At 33.5% G+C, this 27,957-nt stretch overlaps 2 protein-coding genes across 7 annotated transcripts; both read right to left on the bottom strand.

Annotated features, from left to right (window-relative positions):
- Nucleotides 1-454: 454 nt before the first annotated feature.
- Nucleotides 455-17,408, bottom strand: LOC138331240 (proline-serine-threonine phosphatase-interacting protein 1-like). 6 transcript variants are annotated; one of them, XM_069278739.1, is made up of 14 exons: nt 17,078-17,408; nt 16,084-16,325; nt 13,445-13,545; nt 12,061-12,135; nt 11,496-11,637; nt 10,380-10,442; nt 9,678-9,782; nt 9,054-9,099; nt 8,594-8,673; nt 7,838-7,936; nt 6,150-6,246; nt 5,192-5,410; nt 4,546-4,628; nt 455-978 (listed from the first exon to the last, which is right to left on the bottom strand). In XM_069278739.1, the coding sequence occupies exons 2-14, from the start codon at nt 16,117-16,119 to the stop codon at nt 841-843; spliced, it is 1,284 nt and encodes a 427-aa protein (XP_069134840.1). In that variant the 5' UTR covers nt 16,120-16,325; nt 17,078-17,408; the 3' UTR covers nt 455-840. The 6 variants fall into 6 exon arrangements, with proteins under 6 accessions (XP_069134840.1, XP_069134839.1, XP_069134838.1 ...); XM_069278738.1 differs by having other exon boundaries at nt 16,084-16,648; XM_069278737.1 differs by having other exon boundaries at nt 16,438-17,408.
- Nucleotides 17,409-23,415: 6,007 nt separating this feature from the next.
- LOC138331241 (uncharacterized) lies at nt 23,416-27,816 on the bottom strand. The gene is made up of 4 exons (XM_069278742.1): nt 27,772-27,816; nt 27,154-27,318; nt 26,044-26,413; nt 23,416-25,743 (listed from the first exon to the last, which is right to left on the bottom strand). Exons 2-4 carry the CDS (start codon nt 27,316-27,318, stop codon nt 24,680-24,682), a joined length of 1,599 nt encoding a protein of 532 aa, XP_069134843.1. The 5' UTR covers nt 27,772-27,816; the 3' UTR covers nt 23,416-24,679.
- Nucleotides 27,817-27,957: the final 141 nt, after the last annotated feature.

Raw genomic sequence — 27,957 nt, forward strand, 5'->3', positions numbered from 1 at the left:
ATGGAATTCGGTTAAAATTGGACGATAAATATTTAAGTTATCGTGCGGAAACCATGGATATTTCTGTTTTGACGATTATAAAGTTCCGTAATATTTTGCAAATATTGACGGATTTCGACCATTATCGAACTCATCCGAGAACTCATTGATATAAAACAATTTATGAAATTTGGTTGAAATTGGACGATAAATATTTAAGTTATCGATTTTTCTGTTTGACGATTTTAAAGTCCCGTAACTCTTGTAAATATTGACGGATATTGACCATTATCGAACTCATCTGAGATCTCATTGATATAAAGCTATACACCAAATTTGGTTGAAATCGGACAATAAATACTTCAGTTATCGCACGGAAACCGTTTCCCGGACACCGACGACGACGACGACGACACCGACGACGCCGACGCCGACGCCGACATAGTGATACCTAAGTGTCGCCCTTGCGTTGCAGGCGACACAAAAAGCAACTATTAATATTAAAGCTATAGTATACCAGTCGAAGTCGTCAATTATCATCTACTGTAAATCACCCTGGACACGATTTCCTTCAATTGCAGTTTTTCTGTGTAAATACCACTTCATCAGCATAATTAACTTGCCAGTCAGATGAATAACGATAGTTACATGGTTATATATTTAAAAAAAACCAACACATTTATATTGCCAAATAAGGTTAACCCAAACTAAAATACCGATGCTGTCTTAAACAAGCTTATAGCACCTCTGTTCTTTACTTGCAATACTTGTATGTTACATGAACTATTATGAAAAAAAGATAATATCATAAAAAAGTTCCAAATGGATGTTTTTGGATGTTATAAAGTGTTTAGCTTGACGTTAAATATATTTAGGCATGGTGACACACGACTCTGGAATGGCGCCAACCCGGGTTCCAATCTTTATTTGAAAATATCCTTTGTTTTGATTTAGTACTTCTACAACATCTCCAGGCTTAACCGACAACTCAAAGGGCATCTGAAATTAATACGCATGTAAATATCAATAACGTTTGTACTCACAAAGGGCATCTGAAATTAATACGCATGAATGTATCAATAACGTTTGTACTCACAAAGGACATCTGAAATTAACACGTACCGTACAGTTGTTTAATTTCGTGGGTTTAAAATTTCGCGACTTACTGTTTACAATTTGTTAGCGGTGGTTTGTTTTGCGAATCATCATTGTAGCCTTTGAATGCGTCATTCACTTGATATGGTGCGATCTATATAAAAAACCCATTATTTTTGAACAAATTCTTGAGGTTTAAATTTTCGAGAATCAGGGAAAACTTGTGAATTAATTAAAATTAAAACTCACGTGAATATTAACAACTGCACAGTATATGCGTATACATAAATATTACAGTATTACGATAAGAGCATCAGAATATCTTATTTACCGCATTTGAAATAATTGGCATTGATCAATATTTTTCTGTTGTATCGAGATCAAAATATGTATCAAAATTTTGAAATAATTGAAAGCTGAAAAAGACTTTAAAATGGTATTTCTAAAGTATCCTTGAAGTTCATCGCGAATTTTTAAATGAAATGACAGAACTTGAATCAAACTTGAAATCTGATATATGTTTTGAAGTCACCTGTTATTAACTGTCTAGGGTTTTATTATTATTCTATTCACGATATATTTATATACATGGGATATATAAACTATTATCTGTATGTAGATATGAAAAGCATGCCTAATCAAAAGTTAAATCGAAAGTTGCGCAGTTTGTTCCTTTGATCTTAAGCAGACTCAAAATTTGCGAAATCGGAAGTGAAGCTGCCTTCCTTTTATGAAAAATCTGCACACGCTAATGCTTGAATTACAATAGTAGCATTAAAGAGAAAAACAAATTAATATTTGGTCGACAAAATTTTAAAAAGTCTGGAGAGGAGGAGAAAATTGCGTGATTAAATATTACGGATATTTCTATCAGATCATTTATTTCTTTCTTTCTTATGATACCGATTATTTTAATGATATTATGGAATTTAATCTTGCTATTTTTGCCGTTAAAAGTAATGAATTACTTTAAAAGGGTAGAACGTAATTACTATTGAACATTATATATTAATATAGCATTACATATGTATGTTTATATTTCAATTTTATGCATGCTATAAATAAATGATATTAATTGTCATTTTAACATCAAATAGTAATAAATAGTGAATGAATTGGAAAGTACATTCAGACAAAAATTGAATATGGTTTAACGTAGCAAAATTAATATCTAAAACGCGTATTTACATTGAAAACATGATAATACTATAAATGTATTGTTATATTAAGTTCTGCGGTAAATAATGCCATTAAGTCATTAAGTCATAACGTCAAAACGGTTCAAATTATATAAATGTTTGATGATGAAATTGAAAAATAAACGATTAAAATACATTTTTCTACGCTGTGGCTTGTTGTGACTTGTGTCGCTGTTAAAAAAAACAACCAAAAAACAACACATAATTAAATATAACTAATTGCCCATGCTTATTAATTTGACTTGCACATGCGTAACCCCAACGTGAGGCCCCAAGCATTATTCGTAAAATGCATGCACGTGATGACCAACAGGAAATGGTTTCATTTAGCACATTAATAACATGGACGACAACATATATTATATATTTCTATACGCATACTTCCTACCATCATCGATACTCCAGGGGTTTCTATCACTGTCGTTATATCTACCCCTAGACTATGCCACAGTAAAATTGAAGGCTTTACGTTTGACACTTAATTATCAGGTAGTTTTGGTCCATTGCTTGTACATTAAAAGAATCGACTTACGGTATAACGTATTGCTTTGACGTTGGGCGTCACTCTCCCTGTAATCTTCACAGGAAGTCTTTCTAGACCTGTGATTGGTCAGTTTTATTCTCCTGATCTACGTTTAGGTTTCCTATAAGACTGTCCAGGAATGGATAAAACGACAGTGAAAGTAACCTCTGGAATATCGAGGATGACAACCTACATGCTTGGCCTATTCAACTTCTAGTGTTAGAACAGTTCATTTAAGTATCAAATTTGGTTTTGTTTTACCCAGCACCAAAGACTACAGTGGCTGTCACAGAAGCCAAATTGTAATAAAAGTGCACAGACTGCCAACACGGACAACTATAAATCGCAAATACTTATTTGTACATGATATAGTCAAATGATAATTAAGATGTTTGAAGCTTTTTATATTTGTGATGTTTTCCATGCCTATTTATCACTTCCTAAGTTCACGTAAGCATAACTAAGTTGATAGATATTGTGTTTGCATCATGGCTTATTCTATGTATAATTGTTGACTCAAAAATGCGGTCAACGCTCCTAGTACGTGATACATACTCTTAGTAAACTAAAATTACACTACTATTTGGTGACAGAAATATGTTCTGAAATGCACATTTTTTGCATTTTTTGTCAAAATTTACAAGCTATATAAACAATTGCAGTAATATGCATAAGGGTAGTCATGGTGCAAACACATTTTTGATCAATTTTAATTCTGCTTAACTGTGCTAAAGAAATGATTAATAGGTTTGGAAAATATTTAAAAAATTAAACTTGAGAGTTAAACCTTAATGCATTTTACGGTGTAGGAATATCTCGTCCGTCTATTTCATTGAAAACCTTCCAGTAGAATATGTATTTGATCATATTATAAAATTCCACGATGACATGCACTTTTTAAATTTACAAAATGGCTAACCAATTGTATTCTAAGACAAAACCACTTCCTCAAGTCGAAATATTAGAAATCAAAACTGAAATTTGATAAATGAACAAAATGTTAATGTTAGCATGAAAAAGAATAACATTAATATATTCAATAACAACCGTATTGACAGTCTGTCTACAAAAAAAATAATAACCACGTGCTTTGGTATTGTCATGGCAACGAGATTAACTGCCCATTCCTATACTCACCAAAGCCTTTCAGAAGCCTCAATAACGACCTAAATATAGACATGTTTAAGCATTGATAACGTGTTTCTAGGGCATTCCCTTAGTTTTAGTATTCCTCAATTTTTATGTTCAAACTAGGAGAATATTACGTGAACACGATAACCATTATAAACATTCGTACACTGTTGTCTAATATATTATTTCTTAAAGAAGCGATGCGATTTTTGATTTCAGCATATATTACTGCATCAAATATGATGAAAAAATCCTATAATTTTTTTTAGTCCATCATTATCAAAAATGTAGAATGACTTGGTCAACTTCTATATTTGATTTCGATATACACACATATATATATATATATATATATATATGTAACTAGATTAAAGTCTTGTTATGAAATAATTTTTAAACGTTAGCTAATCAATATACAAGTATAATAAATATTCAGGAATTTAGAAAAAAATGTAGATCAATTTATAAATGGGATCTTGGGACTGGTCTACTGTTCATAACCAAATGACGTGAAAGCAACTGCAAATAACCCATGTGCAACGCGATTGTATCCCAACACCCTTCCACAATATTTCCATTGGCGAATTACTTTCTATTACACCGGATATAGCTACCTACCTTGGCTTCATGCGCACGCACAACATTAGCCATTCGTTTACCAGTGGTTGCTGTGCTTATGCTTGCATAGGCACCGTCGTCGTCTAAGAAGAGACAAAATACAGTTCTAGCGAGTCAAGGGTAGTCTGATACCGCATGTCATGAATTCGTCATGCAGGTCCTTCATTGATGAACGTTATGCAACATATATACGCACTTGTGCAAATACGATTTGTTACATAGTAAAAAATATATTTTTCATTGGAATTAGATACCAACAACATATTAATTGACCACGCGTTTTAACGAGTAGTTAATTTAGCTAATAGGATTAATTGTATACACTTGGGGGGGGTACATCTTCTTTCGACATATATACGTGATTACTGTTGCATTTGTTTCATAAGCGTAAAGCAATTTCCATATTTACAATTCGAAATGAGTTAAGCATATATGGCATTCACGTCAGTCACTGAATTATGCAATAGAGTTCTTCTTGTAGAAAATATAAGTTAAGGCAATTCCGTTTAGATATTAAGATTAAAAAATAGCAAGATCACAGTATCTAAAAATATCCTGAGTAAGTAACAGCGTATCGATGACGTAAGCACATACAATATGAAGTTATATAATCACTTTTCTTTTATCTTAACCTTTGTGACCTTACCATCACCTAGGGATATCAATGGCTGCTGCCTCGGTGGGGGTCCTCTCGAAGGTCCTTTTGGAACTGCTGATGGGGGCGATATCGGAGCACCATTTCCTGACACTTGACGACCGACAGGAGGGAGAGGCTGTCGAGGGCGTGTTCCGTTTGTGCCACCCATTGTAGGATGATTAGATTGATTTCCCTTTCTCCCGTAATAGTTCACATACTGAACTTTTACTGATGTGTAATCGGAATCGAATGAAAATAATGATACTAATAATAATACAAAGCAATAGACTGTTCTCTGGAAATTAATGATTGATAGATAAGCATTTTATTCACTATTCAGCTTTAACTAAATTTATACCTTATCTCCTCTTTTAAGTTAAATAATTAATTGTATATCTCTGTTCTATGAAAATAAAATTATTTTCATAGATATCACTTTGAACTACGCTTTTGATTGTTCGAAGCAATTAAAAATCATTAAGTGTTTATATATATAATTATGTAAACTATTTCATGATTAATGATCGTCTTGTGAAGTACAGTGTATTGTCCACGCACGATTTGTACTAAAGGCTATTAATTTAAGATGTAAATATACTACAAAAATGTGTATGCGGGAAGAGAAAGTAAAAGTAGAACGAACCAAGGAAGGATGGATTTAGAGTGATACGATTGGCACAAATGGGAGTAAGGGTGACTGCAAAGCTCATTTTATGTCGTTCTATAGATTATTCCGTCCTTGTATAGTACAGAGTTACCTCCCTTGCATATAGGTATAAATTGTGATGTCATTATTTTGTAAGCGAAATTCACGTCGTTTTCTCTGTAAATTATGACATTACGCTCACAAACACATGACCTCACAATCAATACCTGCCCGTTCGGGCAGATAACTCTGTAATGTGCAAATAATAATAACAATGTTTTTATATCACACGCCTGTTATCATTTGCTAATATTTACTGACCTGGTCGAAATGAACCGATGCCACAATTATCAATAAACACCTGTAAATCTGCTTCAATATCACACTTTTCTAGTGTCTGTCGTATTTTCTCAGCACACTGAAAAACAAAGAAAAGACATGAATAGATAAACCAAACAATTATCATAGCGACTTAATTTTGTATTTTCATGCTCAACGACTTTTTTATTTCTTCAATTCTAGACTTTTTGGTTCCACTTTATCTTTATTTGAAACAGTTTCGCGGCAATTTTTATTCGCGATATATTTCCTGGGAAATACGCAAAATTTCAATTCGTACTTGGTATCAAAGATGACCCTTCGCCTACACCTTGAATGTCAGGAATAATTCAGGATTTTTAATGTTATGGAGATATAACAAAAACTCTGAACTCGGTTTATGATGAGAGTATACTCATATTATTATGTCATATCTCAATAATATAACAAATCTATTCAAATTCTTATAATCTAATTTACTTAAATCTTCCAAATTATTTTCTATGAAATCATTACGCCTTCATCTCTCTCAGCCAACCAGAAGCGACGTAACAAACGACGACGCCATGTTTTCCTTTACGGGCTGATAAAGTAAATGTTCAAATTGAAATGGTTTCGACATACAAAATAGAATTATAACAATGCATAGCTTGTACAACTTGTTTCACGATGAGAAAGAATGTTTGCCCTTTAGGCAGAATCACCTCTGTGCACATGATACATCAAAGACATAGATCAGACTGTAACTGTCTCCGCACCTGTATGGCGTCAACACTCGGTGTTATGCACCAGGATATGATACATCTTTATGTCGCTAACTTGACTCAGGTAGTGATATTCTTAATGTTTTAACTAAGCGCACATTTTGACATATTTTCCCCTCAGTAATCTATTAAAAATCTTTCAAATTGATGATGCCTTATAAACATTAGCTACGACTTTGTTCACTGTAAAATTCGTGTTTTTATGCCTTATGTATGTTCGGATGGAAACATACGTGCATAATTTACTTTATTATTACTAATAACTCTGTAGAAATATGTAATGAAATTGTAGACCACAACTTAGCTTCATGATCTGACCGTAGGTACTAATAATGATTTTTGGCAGTGCTGCCAAAAGGCATTTTCTGCTCTTATTTTCACTTGTAAAATTAAAACCAATGCATTTGAAGTAATTCTTAAAATATTTGTAATTTGTGACGGTGAATAAAATATTAAAAAGCTCTTGTTGATTCGATAAGTAATTTAATGTTATACTGTAAACGGATTTATTGTCACAGTCGATCAGTTTCAGCATAAAATAAAACTCGACATTATACCGGTTCTAAAAAACCATGTTTCGAAAAACTGCCAGATGGGTACATGGGAACCTATTTCTCCTCCTCCACTATAGTATCTCCAATGGTGGTGAAACCTAGCTATTTGTAATCTTCCCGCTGAAATGACGTTAGCGCGGGATATCATCTATTGACGTCATTCTATTACCAATAGAAACAATAGTCTCGCACACACGTTATCAGGTATCACGTTGTACGTGAATTATTCCCATTTGACACTGCTTCTTGACAGTATACATAGTACCTATTATATGTCGCTCTCAGGTTTTAGACGTTTTCAACTGTCGCAAAATTAGAGTAAAATGTGAGATGTGACATGCTTCAAAACAAATTACTGGAAAACTAATCTTACGTTATCCTGGATAACGCACGCCTGGGAGTCAACGTTGGAAACTTTCCATAGAATGTTCCGTGTCGTATATATTCGGTCATCCTCCATTTTTTGAAAAGCCTGCACATATAAAAATGACACGTCATATATGTGATATATTATTCATTGTTTTTCTCTGTAATGTGTATCAACTTTTGATATATATTCTATCCTCTTTGTTTTACGTAGAATTGAATTTTGAGATTTTTTAAATTTGAAAAGACTTTGCCATTCTAATGTAATAATGTGAATATGACTTCAATATATTTCTTAATTCACTCTTTATTTTGCTTATAACAATGAAGATGAATGGTCATAGTTTTCCTGTCTTTTCTTACAATTACAGTATATTTCTCATGTTCAATATTAGTGAAAAATTGTGGAACTTGTGGATATACATAACAACTTTCTTGTAATTAACATCCACACCAGAGAATCTTTTTGATATCTGTCAAATAAACTACATATGAAATGTAAGGACCTTTAATACGGTCCATAGGGTAAATACGGTTATGCGCAACACTGTATCCTGTTGTGACTTCCTGTTTCCGGTGTACTGTAGAAGTTTTTAAACTTTACATACTTGGATATTATACATTGATGTATGTTACAGTGATATCTCTATCTGTAATTTCGCTTCACTACGCCCTCGGTTATTATCAACTCTATCAGGGCAGTCTAACACCATATGGACCTCATTAAAGGTCTATAATTGATCAATATCAATTAAATCCATACCTCACACGTATCGACCATTGCAGATTCCCATGCAGTCCTCGCCGCTTCCAGGGTTTCAAGGGAACTTTTGTACGCTGTGTCTAAATCAAAACATTGTAATGTAATAAGTATACATAAAGACTGAGTACATCAAACTTTTATTATCAAAATTAATGTAGAATGTAGAACTTATACATAAAACAATACCTTTTAAGCTTATCGAAAACTTTCCGTAGTTACCGTCCCTTCTGATAACGCTAGGTGGCGTTGCTATGTTACTTGTGGGAGTGACGTAACCACGCAGGTGATTTTTTTTTTTCAATTTAATTTGAATTTCGTTGGGACTAAATTTAATAATATAAAATACATCTGTTATTTTTATGACCTGTTTAAGATTCTATTTTGTACATTTTCATTATTAATTCATGTGAAGTTGAATTTAAATTAGGAAATTGCTGTCCATATTCACCGAGTAACTTACCTGCATTCTGCATGTTTTCATTACATTTGTCTTTATTTCTCTCTGCCTGTAACGGTATAGTAAAACATAATAATTGATTAAATACGACCATATTTAAGGATTAACTTAAGTAGACTTTTTATGTTATGGAGAAAAAAATCTGAGTGTACTCTAAATAAAGCTCAATTTACTGAAGGTAATATCTTCAAAATTACAAATTAGTTTTGGGACTCTTTCTTCGATGAAATCATTACGTAGGAAATCTGAAGCGACGTCGCTACAAATAATGACGCCAATTGTTCCTTTGCGGCTGATAAAGTATTTTTTAAGCTAATAAAAATACTCGTATCAAGCAAAATTTAATTATATGTCAATAAAACGTAGTTGAAATAAAATAGGACAAATATAAACAAATATATCTATACACCACAGCCATCATAATGTTATGAAGTTATTACGCAAAAATCAGGAGTAGTTCATGATGAGAATATACTTGATTTCAAATTTCTTGGTTGACTCTTTTCTGTAAGATATTGTTCCGCATTGATATCAGCAAACTTGAGGCAACGTTACAAACAATGACGTCATATTTTTCAAGCGAATCAAAATGCTCGTTACAAGAAAGACTGAATTATTGGGAATTACCTTCTGCAGATCTTTGGCTGGTGTTGATACACTTTTTCGCGCAGCTTTGTAGGTATCTTCTGCTGTATCCCGCTCTCGACATTTCTGATTGTATTTTTCCTTCAGCTTTAAACATTAAAAGATCATTACTATATAACAATTTATTGTTTAAGTGATTCAACAGCTTGAACCAGAGCATTAAAAATTAATTATCTTTTTATCATCCTTTGTAAATATATCATTCAATATGTAAATAATCATTAGATATTGAAACTTAATTAAACTCTTGGTTATTTGTGCAGTATAACTTATTGGAATAGTGGTTCAGTGATAATCCAAATTTAATGTAACCGTCCAGTGGGCGAAACGTTACAGAAGCAATGATGTTTATTGTGTTTCAATTGTCTATACATGCACGGAAATTAATTGCATGCAAAATCATATTTAAAAAAAAAACATGTACAAGTTTACATTACTGGGAAATCTAAATGAAAATCACTGACATCATTCCGAGAAAAGAAATACATCAGAGTAATTGGTATTTTGACAAATTTTTAATATTCAAAATCAATGAAATACGTGAACCATTTAAAGTGGAAGTTAAGTATTTATTTCCGATCTATGTTTCCTGGTTGTCAAGGTTATCTGATACAACCCAGAACCAAGGCCATCCCACTTCAATGAGTAAATTTTGTAGGTTTATAAAAATAAAAATGGACTTACCTGTGTGACTTTCGTGTTGTTGGATAACTTATTTTCTGTGGTTTTCTTAAGTTGGTCTGTTCTCTTTAAAAATAATCATCAAAATACAAATATGATATTTTGTTTCTGTTTTCTTGATACAACCCAATGAATAGTTTAAATGAGGTGAGAAGGCATTTGAAATTTTTAAACATAATTTCTACCCCAGTCAAATATGGCAGATAGTCGTGAGAACGAGTTTTGAGAGATTTAACTTAGATCAGAACGAGATTTGAGAAATTTTACTTGAGATCAGAACGAGATTTGAGAAATTCTACTCGAGATCAGAACGAGATTTGAGATATTCTTCTTGAGATCAGAACGAAATTTGAGAAATTCTATTTGACATCAGAACGAGATTTGAGAAATTCTACTTGAGATCAGGACGAGATTTGAGATATTCTTCTTGAGATCAGAACGAAATTTGAGAAATTCTACTTGAACTCAGAACGAGATTTGAGAAATTCTACTTGAGATCAGAACGACATTTGAGATAATTTACGTAAGATCAGAACAACCATTTTCATCTTAAGTCGATTGTTTAATTATTAAAAACTAGTTCAATTGTTACATCATCACAGAGATGGTCGTCATCAATCGTCAATCTTTATGTCGTCATCTACAATGTACGTTACGTTTACACCACATGTATTGATGACGTCACGTAATTATCTAGTGCGCGTGAGCATGTCTTACACTCCCCTGTTCAAGACAGAATTTTCTACCTTATTCCACATGGTAATTTGGTGTTTAGTAAGGGAAAACAAGGAAAATTGGTATGTAAAACATCTCACACGTACTCAATAATGACGTGAAATTTTGTTTGTTCAGCATTCGGCAAGGCTCGTGCTGCCAAGCCCAATTCGTTTAATTAGACTTGGCCTGAGATACTCAGGCTCTGACACCAGACTTGGACTTCATGGTAGATAAAAAATCTGGTATCAGACATCTATCTTTCATAAAATCTTAGTCTTGTGTCAGGGTCATAGTAAATCGGGCTGAATTAGACTGATACACCCCTCTCTTATTGACTTACCTATGTTATTTTTTATAATTCTAGTTACCGTAAGATAGGTATTGAACAATATGTACACTTACCTGGGATTTGAGGATTTCTTGGTCCTTACTGAAGTTGGAAAGTTCTATTGATAAAGCAGACAGGTCATTCCCGGCGGCCTCGTGGGCAGCAGACATGTGTTCTGTTTCAGCCTTAAGGGCAGAAATAGACGCACCCAAGCCCCTATATAACACAAAATAGTATATTGGAAACCATCCTCGATGCTCCAGTGGTTACTATCACTGACGTTATATCCCTTCCGCGACTATATCATAGTAAAACTGTTGTGGATATAACGTCAGTGATAGTAACCCCTGCAGCATTGATGATGAAAAGAAACGTGAAGCATTTCTCTTCAAAGAATACTAGCTTCACGAAATGTGAAATGTAAATTAATGTCACTATTACTAATAATTATGGACCATCATAAAGCTTTTAAAATTACATGTACCGGTACTTGTAAAATTAACTTAAGCATGAGCTATACAATTAAATGTCGGCGTGAGGTTTTCTTCAGATGGTTAGCAATGGATATTTGTAATATATTATAAATACCGTTATATCTTTGATGTTTGTGATATACATATATTTAGTCTATGAGTTTACCCTATTTCCAAGTTGTTATCCAGCTTACGAGCTGCAGCTTTCAGAGCTCTTGAAAATGCAACTTCTGCTTTTGATCTGAATTGAAAAAAGAGCATACATATACACACGTAGTGCCACAAAAGTTCATATATTGAGGATCAAGAATCATTTTATATAATAGTTATTGATAACCGACTGTGTCTGTATTTCGTCTTTGCATATTAAACACTTCCCTTGAGGGTAGGTATCGAATTGTTACGTCATAATTTTGTGAGCGCAAGCCACGTCTTTTCTCTCCGAAAGTAATGACGTTACGCTCGCAAAACACATGACGTCACAATCAATACCTATCCGCAAGGCCAGATAACTCTGAAACATGCAAATGCAGAATAAACCAAACATGAAGATAAACATAGACAAGAACACTTAATCAAACTTAAAAAAGATCATGTTGGTAGCAAAGACAAAAGTTCGAAATTACAAAATGTATAGCACTCTTGTCTTATGATAAACACAGATGTTCGTTCCTTATATACGAGACGAAAACAATCACAAATGAACGATTGTTAAAATCAATATCCTTTAAAATTTAGGCTCCATGTAATCAAAACTATCGGTTAATAAATGTTTTTTTCTTTAAATTATATATAAAAAGGCATTTTTTGTGCTAAGACCCGAAAATGATAAAACCTATAGACTTGTTCCATAAGATACTGAAACCTTATTCAATTTCGCGTTTTCCTACTTAAAGCCATATTCATGATGATTTACGCGAAAAAATTGGTTACAGTGGCTTGAACAATAAATTAAAATAAAATATGCTATAACGGAAAATGCAACAGTCACACGAGACTCATGAAAAGTAAAACAGATGGTATGTTTATCTAGATCTAGTCATAATCGCCAAGTATTAATTATTGGAGATGACGTTAAAAAACTGAAATAATTTTTTTTTTACTTCCATCCTCCATGAAATAAGAGTTCCAGAAAGAGCATGTGTAAATTCTTACATAATAAAATACTTTATTCTTTCATACCTATTGGTTTACCCTATTCAATACACTAATATGTCGCCTGAGGTTGTTTCACATGACTACCCATGGCGTCAACAAAATAATTATGAATTTAACGTTATTTCCAGGCTCTAAGTTTGTTTTACTATAAAGAACATCGGAATTTGCGTTAAAATATCACGCAATTTTCATATATCTAAAATTTATTTACAGATGCGGTTTTCTTCGACCTTTTTCACAAACTATGGGGTTACCCTCGGTGACAACATTTTGTGACCCTCGGGTAAACGATCCCCATGCTTCATATCTACATACGAAAGAGTCTTATGCTACTTTCTTGCCAATCAAACATGTTAATTTGGTGTGAATTTAAGGTTCCATTATTACTTTACCTCTCAGCCAGATAATCCACCAACTCCTTGCAAACTTTCTTGCCCTGTTTCATTCGCAATTGTAAGGCATCACTACCTCTCGTGCTTGTTATATCAGAATCCTGATAAAATAGAAGTTTGATTTCATTGGTTTAACGTCCGAACAACAGTCAGGGTCATTTAAGGAAGTTTCAGGTTTAGATGGCGGAAGAAAGCCGGAGTACCCGGAGAAAATTACTCTGAGCTCCAAAGTGAAAGTTACGTTTACAATACCCAAGATACATTAGCAGGCCCGAGTTTCACGAACATTCCTTAACTTTAAACTCTCCATAGGAAAGCATAACGGAAGTTAAGGAAAATCCCTTAGGTTAAGGACCTTTCTTAAATGTGTAATACATTCCTATGGACAATTTCAAGTTAAGGAATTCCTTAAAGTTAAGGAATGTTCATGAAACAGGGCCAAGATATGTCTTAAGTGAAGAGCTAAACAGAAAAGTTTAACAATAATTACAGCCATATGCACCAACTGGTGGAAACCCTGAGTACCCAAAGAGAAAAACATCCGCTAAACAGTCAGAAATTGACAACCATCCCACTATAATATGTTGAAGTAGAATTATTTTATACATAAAAATCATACACCCTTGACTGGTTTAAGCTGAAGTTAATATCTTCTTACGCTGATGAAGTTGAATTATCTTACACATTAAATTCAATTATTGACCTTGTATTTATTCTACCCGGGTGATATAATACCATATGGACCTCAACAAAGGTCGTTATTTTTTATATTAGATATGTCTTTCTTTAACAAATGTGAAAAAAACTCTAATGCATGTATTAAATACAAGAAAAATATTGTCCTTTGGGCAATGGAATTAGCAAAGGAATATTGACTCAATGTTTCTAAAAATGGAAACACTTAGACAATATGCTATATATTGAACGTCAGGTGACCGGCATGTATAAGCGTGGTGAAATAAGCGGAAAATCAGAACATCTAATATATGATAATATACACTTGACTGATTAAAGTTTAAATTAATATATCTGAGTTGATAAAACGGTTGAGTACACCAGGAAGTGAACACTGCATACTGACCTACATCATAAATATTCATCGACACGAGTTCAACAGAGTAATTAAAATATCATTTCGATAAAGGAAGTAAAATACAAGTTAATATATTGGACCTTGTTAATTAAACTCCGTATATTTCAATTTCAATACAATTATATGGATGTTATATTCATCATACTTATTAGATTTCACTCTGTAAAACTCTGTTCGAAAACTTTTAGAACATTCTGTTAACAACACGGTTCATATGGGGAACTGAGTAAGTGTTCGAGTACCAACAGAGTTACTGTACTGTTTATTTTCATGGGAGATAATTAAGCAATTTCCTCATAAATAATTATTCGTGGGAAGAAATGTTCGCGCATTTGTTAACTTCTAACAGAAACTATAAAGGTTACCTTATTTGTCATTCATTTAATTTTTATTCGTGGGTATTTAACTTCGGAATATAGCGAAATTTAATCACCGCGAATAAAATAAAATACAAAGAAGTAAATAATTTATAATCAGTTAAAAGTTTATCGAATGTCTTTAAAATAAGTGACCCGTCCATTTGGTTCCTGACGTTTGGGTAAGGGGTGATTATAGTGAAAACAAGCTTTAAGGACCCCCTACAAAGTTATAATAATTTCTATTTTGGTATCAGAGGTACTATTATATTAATATAAAGCTTTATGAAACTATAGAGAGACTACGTCGGTCGAGTGGTTCAGACGTTTCGACATATTATAACCAACCCGCAGGTCGGAGGATTTCTCCGGGTCCTCCGGCTTTCCCTCACATCCTAAAACTGGTACATCCTTGGTATTAATCATGTTAAACATGACAAGTATGAACCTCAAAACTTCAAACTTAAAACTATGGACTGTAACATCACGTTCAGCATTAAGAATTTATAGTTTATTGCATTAGAGCCTAAACGAAGAACTATTTACAAATTCACATACTTCAGAAATACATAACCATAAAGACAACATCTTCATAGTACATTTATGACCTTTTTAAACGTTTTATGACAGGAATGAATATCAATATCATGTTATTTTTGAGCAGGTCAGACTGGGTCTTTTCTGTAGCCCCATACGGTATGATATATAACACATTATGTAATGGCTGTCACTAGTCATTCAATACATCTGTCCACAAACAACCTATATTTGTACAGGGAAGTATACAGATAGATGATATTTATAAATCTGTCAGTAAATGTCTAAACTACTTGTGTCAAAATATAACTTTATCATGTTACATTAATACCTTAACATCAATAATTGTATTGTTCAAATGATTTATACAAAGCTAGAAAATGACATTAATGCACGCTTTATTTGACACACTTACACATTGTGATAATGTTTATGTTTACAAAGTATGTAGACACAGATTTTAACCTGTTAGGTACATAAAGGCTATTACACAGCATATTGACTGAAAACGGTGCCTCACCTACCCTATTTTATGCTGTCATGTCAAATATCATGTTATAATAGTAGAGTCAGGTAAATTTCTATAATATCACATCTATTTGAAAGTCTACGATCGTCAATGATAAGAACAATATCTAAATAAAAATACTCACCCAAAAGGAATCCACAAACTTCGGTTTTTTCGTCATCTTGTTAAATATCCTACCTGCTGAAATTAACTAACACAGACTGTCATATTAATCAGAAAATTCACTCCGAGAACAACCCGGAAGTCATAGAACAGTGAAGTCTTGTTTCGTTTTGCCAACCTGTAGTGTTAGTTGATATCGACCGTTTGGGCTCCAATAACACTGTCGTTGTAGGTATGTGACTCTTACCTGTACGCTACCGTATGCTGAAATTAACAGCAGGTGAAAATTACATGCTAATGAGAGCGTTTACACAACCGTAATCAGCAATAAACTTAATAGGTTAAATGTATAGTGATGTTCTGGTTATTAACTCACGTGTTAAGGACCCTGAAATGCGTAGCAATACGAAAACGGAAATCCTATGTTCCTGGTCGGTTAAGCTGACAAGTAGCGATGTAACACGAATGATATTAATACAGTCATACGGTGTACGTTTGACTGACTTCCACCGTTGATAAAATGTCCAACAGGTTCGGTGTCTAATCAGAACTGGAATTTACGCCCTATCTCTCACAAAGCTCATCAGCTGTAAAGTTTGACTAAGTATTGTTAGCTTCACGTAACTTTCTTTTGCTGGAATATTTAACGAGCATCACATACCTATGTCGAAACATAGCAAATGACAAATGAAATATTTCGCTCATTTTATTACAACGACACAGCTGTTATTGTTGTTAATTTCAATGAAATGGACATAGCTTTCAAGACATGTAATACGAGTATGTTGTGTCTATATATAGACTAATCTCTATTTAGATAAGCCGTCATCAAATATTAAGCTAGTGCACCAGCCGTACAAATCAATGCTGATAAAACGAAGATAATTGATAACTTTAGCCTACGACAGGTCGTTACATTACACGCTGTCATACACATATCAAATATATTTATAATCATTTATGTTGTCAGCGGGTTCGACATTATGTGAAGTCATCTGAACAATGAAACAACTTACCTGTTGAACATGTGGAAGATGAATGGAGGTCACTTGTATCAACAAACAATTCTCGCCTTTGAAAGTTAAGCAAATAGCATGGTTAATGTATGTTGTAAAACCTGAATAAACCTCGCCACTTCTCATAATACAATGTGCGTATAACTGCACTACATATGTGTATAGACGGAGAAGTAGAGATCAAATGCAGTGCATCATGCACATTTACATTTGTATATATATAACAAGTGCATCCCGTTGTGTATACTAGACACATTATTCACTTCCCGGTTAGAGAATCTTCTATCATTAAAGGAATGATATAAGAATTTTGAAAAAGAATCGAACGCGGAGAAAATCCTTAACTGAGTTGTATGTTTCAGTTTTTTTTTTTTTTTTTTTTTTGTTTGGGGGGGGGGGGGGGGATTTTTTTTCTTATTTATATCGATAAGAATCATTGATGTTCACGATAGCTTTATGGAAACTGATATTTTCTTCCTGAATGTACAAGGTTTTAATAATAATGTAAATTCAGTTATGTGGTTTACAGTTCGTATCGCCACTATAAAAGTCAATATTTGTTTATGTAGACATACATTCAAATATCTTGGTAATTGTTTATTTTCAAAGGCAGTTTTAGATATATAATGTAAAAACAATATTACAACAATATTTCATCTTCATCGTCATCTTCATCGTCATCTTCACCATCACCACACCCATCATCATCATCATCATCATCATCATCACCCTTATCATCATCATTATCATCACATCATCATCATCATCATCATCATCATCATCATCATCATCATCATCATCATCATCATCATCATCATCATCATCATCATCATCATCATCATCATCATCATCATCATCATCATCATCATCATCATCATCATCATCATCATCATCATCATCATCATCATCATCATCATCATCATCATCATCATCATCATCATCATCACATCATCATTATCATCATCATCATCATCATCATCATCATCATCATCATCATCATCATCACCATCATCATCATCACCCTTATCATCATCATTATCATCACATCATCATCATCATCATCATCATATCATCATCATCAGCATCACTACCATCATCATCATCATCATCATCATCATCTCATCATCTTATCATTATCCTCACCATTACCATCTCATACTCATCATATTTTCATCTATATTTATATTCACGGCGACTCTAGTTCACGTCATAATGATTCTCTTATTCTACTTTATTTGTATTTTGTGACAATTCAATTTTTCGTTTCCTTTTCGCCTGCAAAATACGCCAAAATAAGATTGTTTTCAGTCATTATATTTCAATAATTTTAGTTTATTTTGATGATGTAACAGTAAATCGGTGAAAACAAAGTTCCAGACTTATCAGATACATGAAAAACTTATCGAATTACATTAATTCGCTTTGAAATAATGATACATTGCTTTTAAAATGGCCCTTTATAATGATTATGTATACACTTGTAATACATACGTACAACACTTGGCCGCGGTGGCCGAGTGGTTAAGATGTCCCGACATATTACCACAAGCCCTCCACCTCTGGGATGCGGGTTCGAATCCCATGTGGGGCAGTTGCCAGGTACTGACCGCTGGCCGGTGGTTTTTCTCCGGGTACTCCGGCTTTCCTCCACCAACAAACCTGGCACGTCCTTACATGACCCTGGCTGTTAATAGGACGTAAAACTAAACAAACCAAAAAGTACAACACTTAGATAATATATCCATTTGTAATACATAAGTACAACACTTGCAGTTACATTGAGAACAACGATTATTATCTAATTATAAAGTCCATTGTCCTGATGCAAACCACTTGACACCCACTTATAGTGCTCAACCACAAATCCCAAAACAGTCTGGTTCTATAAATAGAACATTTGACGATTTCCTGTCCAACTAATACATCAATAAAATTGACCCCGGCATGCTGCACTATGGAAATCCACTTAAGTGTTAGTCGCGTCAAAACATCACAGATTAATAACTCAATATACATTAAAAAATCAAAAATCCCTGGACCTCTGTACTTTATCATTTTTATGAATGTATTGTGTCACAGACGATTAATTTTCATAAGTCTATTTTGGAGATATCACTAAATAGATCATTTACAGTTTTTTTTATAATGTACTGAAATAAATATGATAGCTGTAAGTTTTTCTCGACATTAATTGATTTAATAAATGATAGATATGAGTCTTTTTTATATGTTAAGAACTTTTAACCTAGATTGCAAACAGAGCACATTCTTAATTCGATGTAGCGCTAAAAAGTGTTAAATACACGTCACAGCGTCAACAAAATTACTTCCCTGCGAGACGTTGATGAATGATTCATGAACATTCATGACTAATTCATGAATAAAATTCATATATTCTTCAAATATTCATGAATAATTTCACGAAATTCATGAACTTAAATCTTCATGAAAAAATTAGGGAAAAATATTTCATAAACATTCATGAATCCTTTCATTCATTAATTCATTATGGTTCATGAATCTTTTTTATTCGTGAAATCATGGACATTCATAAACAACCAATCCATGAAATTCATAAAAAGTTCATGAATATTTTAAGAATATTTTATGAATGTTTATAATCAGTTTACTAATGTGCCAAAACTACCATTATAAATGAATAATGTTTCCACTTCCACATGCCAGCAGATACAGCAGCCATTTTAGATTGTGACTGATTTGGCGTGATATATATATATATATATAGAAGTCATGTGACTCACGTGGTCATGTGACAAGCCATGTGACTTCAGTGGATATTCATTAAAATTCATCAAAATGAATAAAATAGCATGTCAAGAATCATTCATGAAGTTATATGCATAACTAACGCTTATGAAAATTCTAAATATTAATGAAACGTTTTCATTTATTTTGAAGAATTTTAATGAATATCAGTCACGCATAAAACTTCATGGATAATTCTTGACACATTGATCATGAACAATCTTGAATGTTTCATGGATTCATAAAACTTCATGAAGAGTTCATAAAAAGTCACTTGATGAATATTCATGAACTTTTTTTCATGAACCACAATCTACTTATATTCTTAAAACTTCATGAATCATTCATGAATATTCATGATGTCATGAATATCATCTTGCAGGGGTTATTTTCTCAGTGCAATTTGAACTATATTTTTTCATAAAGTAGGCTAGATTTACTTTAAAGATACAAACAACGGGATTTGCTTTGAAAATATCACGCATTTTTCATGTATGGAGAAAGTCGCGTTTTTACCCAATTTATTTCAATATATAGTACATTATAGTAGTAAAAAGGCAATAAAACGTTTAGGTATGAGAAAAATATACTCTTTGGTACGTTGAAATGATGGATAGGGATATTCTTCCCTCAGGATCACAAAACGTTATGAAACCCTCGGCAAGCCTCGGGTTTTACAACATTATGTGACCCTCGGATAGATTATCCCTATCCTTTATATCTACATATGAAAGAGTCTTATATTATACACTAATTAAATCTAATGTTTATAAAGTTCCGATTACACCCAAATGATGTCGAACGTGTGGATACAAATGTGTACAGTTTTATGTAAGATTTATCTCCCCTTCAATGAGATCCAAGCGTTTACATGTGGTAATCGTATACCAATGCACTGTATGGCTTTGAACCCTCTGTAAATCTTCAAAAAAGTGTAAGTCTGTGATTGGTTTGTGGGTTTTCTCTTGAAATACTTTCAATTTTACTATATTATAGTCCAGGGATACAACTGCGGTGCAGTTATTGTAATTCCTGGAGTATCAATGTATGATAAACTATGATTTGTCTTAATGCTAAGGATAAAACCAATGTAATTTCTTTTGATTTGTGTGCAGGCTTTGTCTACCATTTTGAGTTAGGTAGAATTAATCAAGATTTTTTTTGTGTGTTTCAAAAGTAATGCCTGAAATACTTCAAAATTTCCGAAATATTTGAGTGTCTACCTGGCTTATAGTGGTAAATAAGAATGATAAAATTCAGGAAGTCAAATGAAAGCATACGCTGTACTTTCTTTTATACTTCACAGATTTACTTTCTCGAATGCTAGGGAAACTACAATTATAATTAGGAGGATAAAACAGCTTACACTCCCTAGACAATTATATACCGTCAATTTCACATTTGGCAAAAAACATAACGTTTTTGATGTCATCATATTTGACGCATAACTACAGTCAAGTAAGTGGTTATAATGTGTTTAAAGATGCTCAATCGCCGACAAATGGTAAACAAAAAAACAGGTGCAGACTAATTAGTATTTTTCTTCAGTAACACAAGTTACTTACTTTCCACCATTACCGCTATTGAAAAGGATGATCTTCTTACTCTTTCGCCCAAGTAAAACTAATAAAAATAATTATTTGCATCCCGAAAAAATCAATGGTACTATTTGTCCAATATAGAATGAAGTACTGATAGAGCATGCATCAAAAGCAAAAACTAATTATTTTATATATATTTTAGTTTTATTTAGACACATATATACACCAATAATTCAAATTTGCTTGTTACGAGCATTTTTCATTGGCTTAAAAATTTACTTATAAAATTATTTTATGTATATTTTAGATTTATTTAGACACATATATACACCAATAATTCAAATTTGCTTGTTACGAGCATTTTCATTGGCTTAAAAATTTACTTTATCAGCCCATAAAGAAAAAAATGGCGTCGCCGTTTGTAACGTTGCTTCTGATTGGCTGAGATGACGGCGTTATGATTTCATAGACAAAAGAGTCGCAAAATGAATTTTGAATATTGAAGAGATTATTTAAGTAAATTGAATTATAAGAATTAATTTGAATATATTTTTATGTTATGGAGATATAGCATAAAAATCTCAGTGTACTCTCATCATAATCCTCTTCGCGGTTTATTTAAATTTTTGTGTTTTATCTCCATAGCATAAAAATATATTCAAGCTAATCCCTAATTAAAATAAGTTATTGTTCAACTCATGAGTATCGTTTATACTATGTCGGCGGTGGAACATCTTTATCATGTTGAGTAGATCAGGATGTCCTTATTATCCACTTGAAATATTTTGGCAATTTCTCGTGTTGACCAGTCCTACACCCGGATATAGCTAACTAAAATCTTTCAAAAGCCTGTCATTTGGACAGGGATATTCTAAAGCCAAGTGTAAGATTTGAGTTGGTCAACATGAGGCTTTAATCCTTCACTGGTGTTGAAATATCCCTGTCTTCTTGATTAACCGATGCGTTTGGTTATTTACCTTTTATTCTTCAACAAAATGAGAAAAAAAAACCACCAAAACAATCAGTCATCATAACTATCATTGTTACAGGAACGTCATAATGCGTCAAAATTTATGACGTCATCGGCAATATACAGAATATTTATTGATGACGTATCATAACTGTCCAGCGTATGTGATATGTGTTTAACACAACTCCGGTAAAAACAGAGTTTTCTTTCTCCTAGCAACTGCGAGAAAATTCCTACCTGCCTGACAGAACCGGGAAGCAATCTTTGACTCTTGCACGAGTTAATATAAAAATATGACTGTTCTTACATCGAATGAAAAGTACTGTAACCTATGTAAGCGTTTTTTTCTTTCTGCCATTTTTTCTGTTTTAACTCCTTTGAGAAAAATTAAGACCGCTCGGTTAAAAAAATCTATAGAATAGCCGTTTTAACACTTGTCACGTGATTACACCATGATGGCGTGTGATAGCCTCATTGGTCGTGTAAACACAAATTTTAAGATGAATTTGTTTTGTAGTGTTCATAAACCAGAAAATAAAAGCTGTAATGGGGAAAGTTTTGTGGAAATTGCAGCTTAAATTTAATTCCTCCCTCGGTAACCTCAAGTAGACGGTTTTAATTGACATTAACATTTCATGCTAGCACTCCCAAACTCGTACTAGCATGTACAATACCGTAAATCTTTGACATCTCTGACAACATAACTACTGTTATGTCTGATTGTGGATTTTAATGTCGGTTTTGTATTGCTGTAACATTAAATAGCGTGTCCAACTATTCAACCTGAAAAATCGGTTTTATACCTACAGCCTTTCTACGTTTTTAAAGTACATGTTTAATCTTAATGCTCCTATGGCGACGATACGGTATCACTTTTGTATTTCTTTCTTCCAGAGTTTCTATTTTTTACCACTGTTATTTGATTTGTCATCTCATTTATATCATTTTATTCCTTAAACACAATTATCTTTTCAGTAATGTTATATACTGACGATGAATCTTGAAAGTTGTAAATAGTAAAGCTCGGTGAATGAAAATACTTAATGCAAATTTTGTATTAATTGTTGAAGAGATATTACTTTTTATAGTGAGGATTTTTTTCGCCACGAAAAGGATCAATTACAAGTACAGCATATCTAAATAGGAATATTTTGTCGTCAGCAACGTTTTACCAACGGAACCGAGAAGTTGAGTTGTTGCGAAAACAAGTTGGATCATAGGGAACGTTAGCAGTGTAACCATGTGGACCTACACGGCTAGTGGTGAATTGTCAGCCACATACCATCCTCGATATTCCAGGGATTCCGATCGACTTACGATCTCTACATCCCTGGACTCTCTCATAGCAAAATTCGAGGCAACAGAACAGAACAGATAATTTAGTTCTTTGATGTACATCAAAAGAGCTGTATAACGGTACACTGTGGTTGACTGTGTGGCTTTGATGTTAGACGTCGCTCTCTCTGTAGTCTTCAAAGGAAATCTTTGCTGGCCTGTGATAGGTTCAGATGTTTTCCGCTGAGCTGCGTCCAATTTTACCATGAGACAGTCCAGGGGTGTAGAGACCGTAAGTGATCGAAGCCCATGGAGTATCGAGGATGACCACATACATATGAGTACACTTATGACTTTCGAGACCAAGAGACCAGAAGTTCCGCTTTATAGCTTTCAATATATAAAGTATTAAGTAAAATTGTCATCAATTACAACTGTGTCAAACAGCTGAGTCTATGCTCACCAAGGAACATTGTCGTTCTCTTACTCCTTCTGAGAAAAAAAATGAAGGCGAAATATTGGAAAATGAAAACATTTATAGTATACCCAATATGGGTACATGTAAAATTGGAATACAAAATTTGCGTTATTTAAAAAAGGTAGGTTAAATTAACATGAAAGGATGTAACATTCAAAATTTGACATGTTATAAATAAATAAATAGATATTATGTTAATATGAAAAAAATGAACATCAATTTGAAACAGACATTAAAGGACGTCTCACAACACATATATCTCTATTGATCAACACATCAATGTACTGAAATTAGAAAATACAGATATTGAATGTATGATTTATCGTGCCTTAATTGGTTGGCTAAAGTCGAGTATCAAAATAATATACGGTAAACACTATTAATACATTTTAACAAAACATTGGTGTTTTTATGCATATCGCTTTTCGTTGTAAATTCTTTTTGTCATCAGTAATGTAATAGTGTTTTTCAACTTCACCGAAATGAAAAAAAATATATTGTACTTCCTGTTTAATAGACATTCCTTCAGATTTGAGACAGTTTGTTGGAACAAAAGAGTCACTTAGTACCCTTCAGTGTCTACACGAGTCTAGACAGTACCTAGCAGCCGGACATTGTCCTTGTCGGCATTTCATTATGCAATACTGGTCCGCCATGGCGTAAGCGGCCCTATATGCTGGCGTTGCTCGGCACTGTTGACTCCCGGTTGAACTTTGCTGCTGACCTTGTACAAAATGACTTCCGGTATTGATAGGGAGAAACCCACTTACGGATTGTACAGAAAGATGGTTAGAAGACGGTGAGTGAGATTCTTGTGGGCTACTCGAGATATGTTGCTGATGAGTCTGATATTGCTGCGGATTGCTCTTAATAGGAACTTGGTGATGTGGCAAGAAGTTATTGCTGATTCCCTGTGGGACATATCCGGACACAGAACCATGCGAAGGAACATTGAAGCTATGCATCTGATTATCAGCAGTCGGATGCAGGTTAATATTCAAGTTGCCGAACATATGTTGGGGCGGTTGTCCTTGCAAATGTCCATTTAGGTTCTGCACACCAACATTTATTGGCAAAAAGCCATGGACAAGAGGGTGCTGGGGAACAATTGCATGGCCCGATTGTATTGGAGTATGTTGTGATAAGCCAGGATGAAGCTGCTGAGGTATGCTTGGTCGGCCTGGTAAATGAGTCTGACCGATATGAGGGTTTTGATGAATGCTTGCGTGATTAGGAGGTACTGGGACATGGCTTGTCTGCAAATGGTTGGTGGGTACGTGAGCAATAGGATGATGAATCTGAGGATGGCCTACATTTATTGGAAGAAATCCATGGACAGTCTGCAGGAAAGGTCGATGTGGTTGTTGACCTCCAAGAAAAGGATGAAATGGTAACTGCCCAGGGTGTTGGATATTTTGCTGATGTGGTTGATTTCCAGGAATTTTAACAGGTGTCGGTGTGGTGTGAACTTCATGCTCTTCGTTTGATGTACCACTTTCGTTTTTACTTTCATCCGTACTTCCGGTGTTACTTTGGAAGTCGTTGGCCGTTATACTTATATCGGAACAGCCGTAGAACTGCTCTTGTTGGCCACATCCTTTACAACAATGCTTAGCATCACAACCATACGAGTTCCCTGTAAACATTAACAAAAATGATTTAAAAGATATATGATAGTATGAGACATAAGAATAAACTAATTGCGCATTTAAAATGTCATTGCATGTATAAGGCTTGTTTGAAAATCGAGAAACCATGCATAAAGAATTGCCACAAAAAATAGTGAGACAATAATTTGTTTTATCTATATGTACCTATTTGTACCAAAATTTTACGGAATGTGAAAATATTTCTAAAAATCCCCAAAAGTACATAGCAAATATTTGTCTCTTTTGATCCTGAACTATAACATAAACATATCCAATATATTTCGTACCTGTGTTCCATTTCCATTGCAGTAGGCACTGTGAGCATGTGACTCCTTCCGGAAGTACCAGTTGCGTTTTGTACATCTGCGCACGCCCGACCTCAATGACCCTTGTCTTTCCATCCGGTTGATGGAGCAGATATCGATCGAGGCAGTCCTGTGTAACAGGTTTCGATGGGTCATTATTTGGACAGAGTCTGAACTCAAAGAATCCATGGTGTGAAGCCGTGACCTGGATCTCGATATCGATAGTGGCGCCTTCTTTATAATTCCTAGTGATAGTTCCGGTGGCGTACTTCCCGCCAGCTTCATGGTCACGTGGTCCATCCCAAGGATCACCACACACGCCACATTTTCCGCCATTCAAAGTCCATTGATGCTTTAAATGAAACATTTTTAATGAAAATAAATTAAAAATAGAAAAAAAATAGAAATAAAATATTCGCTTACATGTTACTAAATGGTATTTCATTGCTGTAGTTAAATACGTCGGTTTTGTAACGCAGGAGTGAATAATCAATTTCAGGAAATTGTAAAGGCATTATAATATAGTTTCTTTTAAATATATATAGTTATTGTGGATTGTCTCAGTTTATATAAGCAAGCAGTATGTTCGGAGGTAGATGTTTATACAGGAATTTCGGTAAATATTTATTCAAAGATAATCTACGAAAAGCCACGAATCTACATCAACACCTTATCACGCTGTGAAAGAAAACGGTTGTGTGTTATTTAGTTTACCATGTAAACAAATTCTTAAAATTATCCTTGAAAAAATTATCATGAGGCATTACAAACGGTTCGCTTTACAAAAATGTTATTAAAAAACTCAAAATTTACATTTGTTATTTCAAGCCGAATAGTTTTACTTGAACATACTGGTATCATTTTAACATACAAATAACATGTCCTTTTTTGTTTGGTTGTTTGGGTTTTTTTTAATATTCAGAAAATGAATTTGACGTTGTGGGCAATCCCTAAAATGGTTAAATGAATAATGTAATGTTTAGCGCAGTAATTTATATTCTCTACGAAATAACAAAGTTACGTGTTGTAAAGAACACCAGGTTTTTGTGAACACCAAAAATGACGTTACATACGATATTTGTGTATACCTACATAAAAGCCTCCACAGAATAACTGGTTGTCGTTGTAGTTTTTGGGAGAATTGAAACCACGCCTCCACATACTGGCGCGTGATGGCGGTTCTAACAGCCTCCCATGACCTTTGACCTCGGCAATGAAAAGGGCAAAAGTGATATACAGCAAAATCTCTCGCAACATCTGAAAAATAAAATTAATAAAAAAAACAACATTTGAAAAAATACGTCAACATAATTCAATTCTTGAATATTAATTTGGATTTTTTTTTATTCAAATAGGAATTTCTTGGGTTTATAACTTTAAATGTTATCGAAATATGGACAACTCATTATGTAATACTTACGAGGACACGAGAAATTTTACAATCTAAAACTAAATAACAATCCTATACCTTGTATTTTGAAAATCTATTCGCAATTATAAAGTAGAGTTGTTATTTTTATGTTATATAAAAATGAAGACATTACTATGGACATATTTATTGTTCCATTCACTAATTTTAAATTAAAAAGAAACGTTTTATGTTCATATAATTATTTTCTGTTTTTGTATTTGCGATAAAACATTATTTTAGTTCTACGTTTCAGTTTTTTTAAAACAGTTATCATTACAAATATATAACTTACCACCTACCTTGTTTTGGATTCTCGTAACCAAATAAATTTTCGTCGTACCCTCTCGTATGAATAGACAATAATATGGTCTCCAAGATGTCTTACGTTTATTTATACATAAACACCCCCTGACCGGGACGAAATTGTGTTGATAATAAAATTATCGGATATTTCACGTGTCAAGTACTTAAGCAGCGGTCATTAC

Source organism: Argopecten irradians, chromosome 9 (assembly GCF_041381155.1).
Source record: "Argopecten irradians isolate NY chromosome 9, Ai_NY, whole genome shotgun sequence".
In the NCBI taxonomy this organism is placed as follows: Eukaryota; Metazoa; Mollusca; class Bivalvia; order Pectinida; family Pectinidae; genus Argopecten; species Argopecten irradians.

Excerpts from the sequence above, each read along its gene's own strand:
- LOC138331240 (XM_069278739.1), bottom strand. The coding sequence starts at position 16,119 with ATGACGAAAAAACCGAAGTTTGTGGATTCCTTTTGG. Across the intron at positions 12,136-13,444 it reads GTGGATTATCTGGCTGAGAG|ATCAAAAGCAGAAGTTGCAT; the intron begins GTAAAGTAATAA and ends TTTTCAATTCAG. Across the intron at positions 4,629-5,191 it reads ATTGATATCCCTAGGTGATG|ACGACGACGGTGCCTATGCA; the intron begins GTAAGGTCACAA and ends GTCTCTTCTTAG.
- LOC138331241 (XM_069278742.1), bottom strand. The coding sequence starts at position 27,318 with ATGTTGCGAGAGATTTTGCTGTATATCACTTTTGCCCTTTTCATTGCC. Across the intron at positions 26,414-27,153 it reads TATTCTGTGGAGGCTTTTAT|CATCAATGGACTTTGAATGG; the intron begins GTAGGTATACAC and ends TTTCATTTAAAG. Across the intron at positions 25,744-26,043 it reads GCAATGGAAATGGAACACAG|GGAACTCGTATGGTTGTGAT; the intron begins GTACGAAATATA and ends TAATGTTTACAG.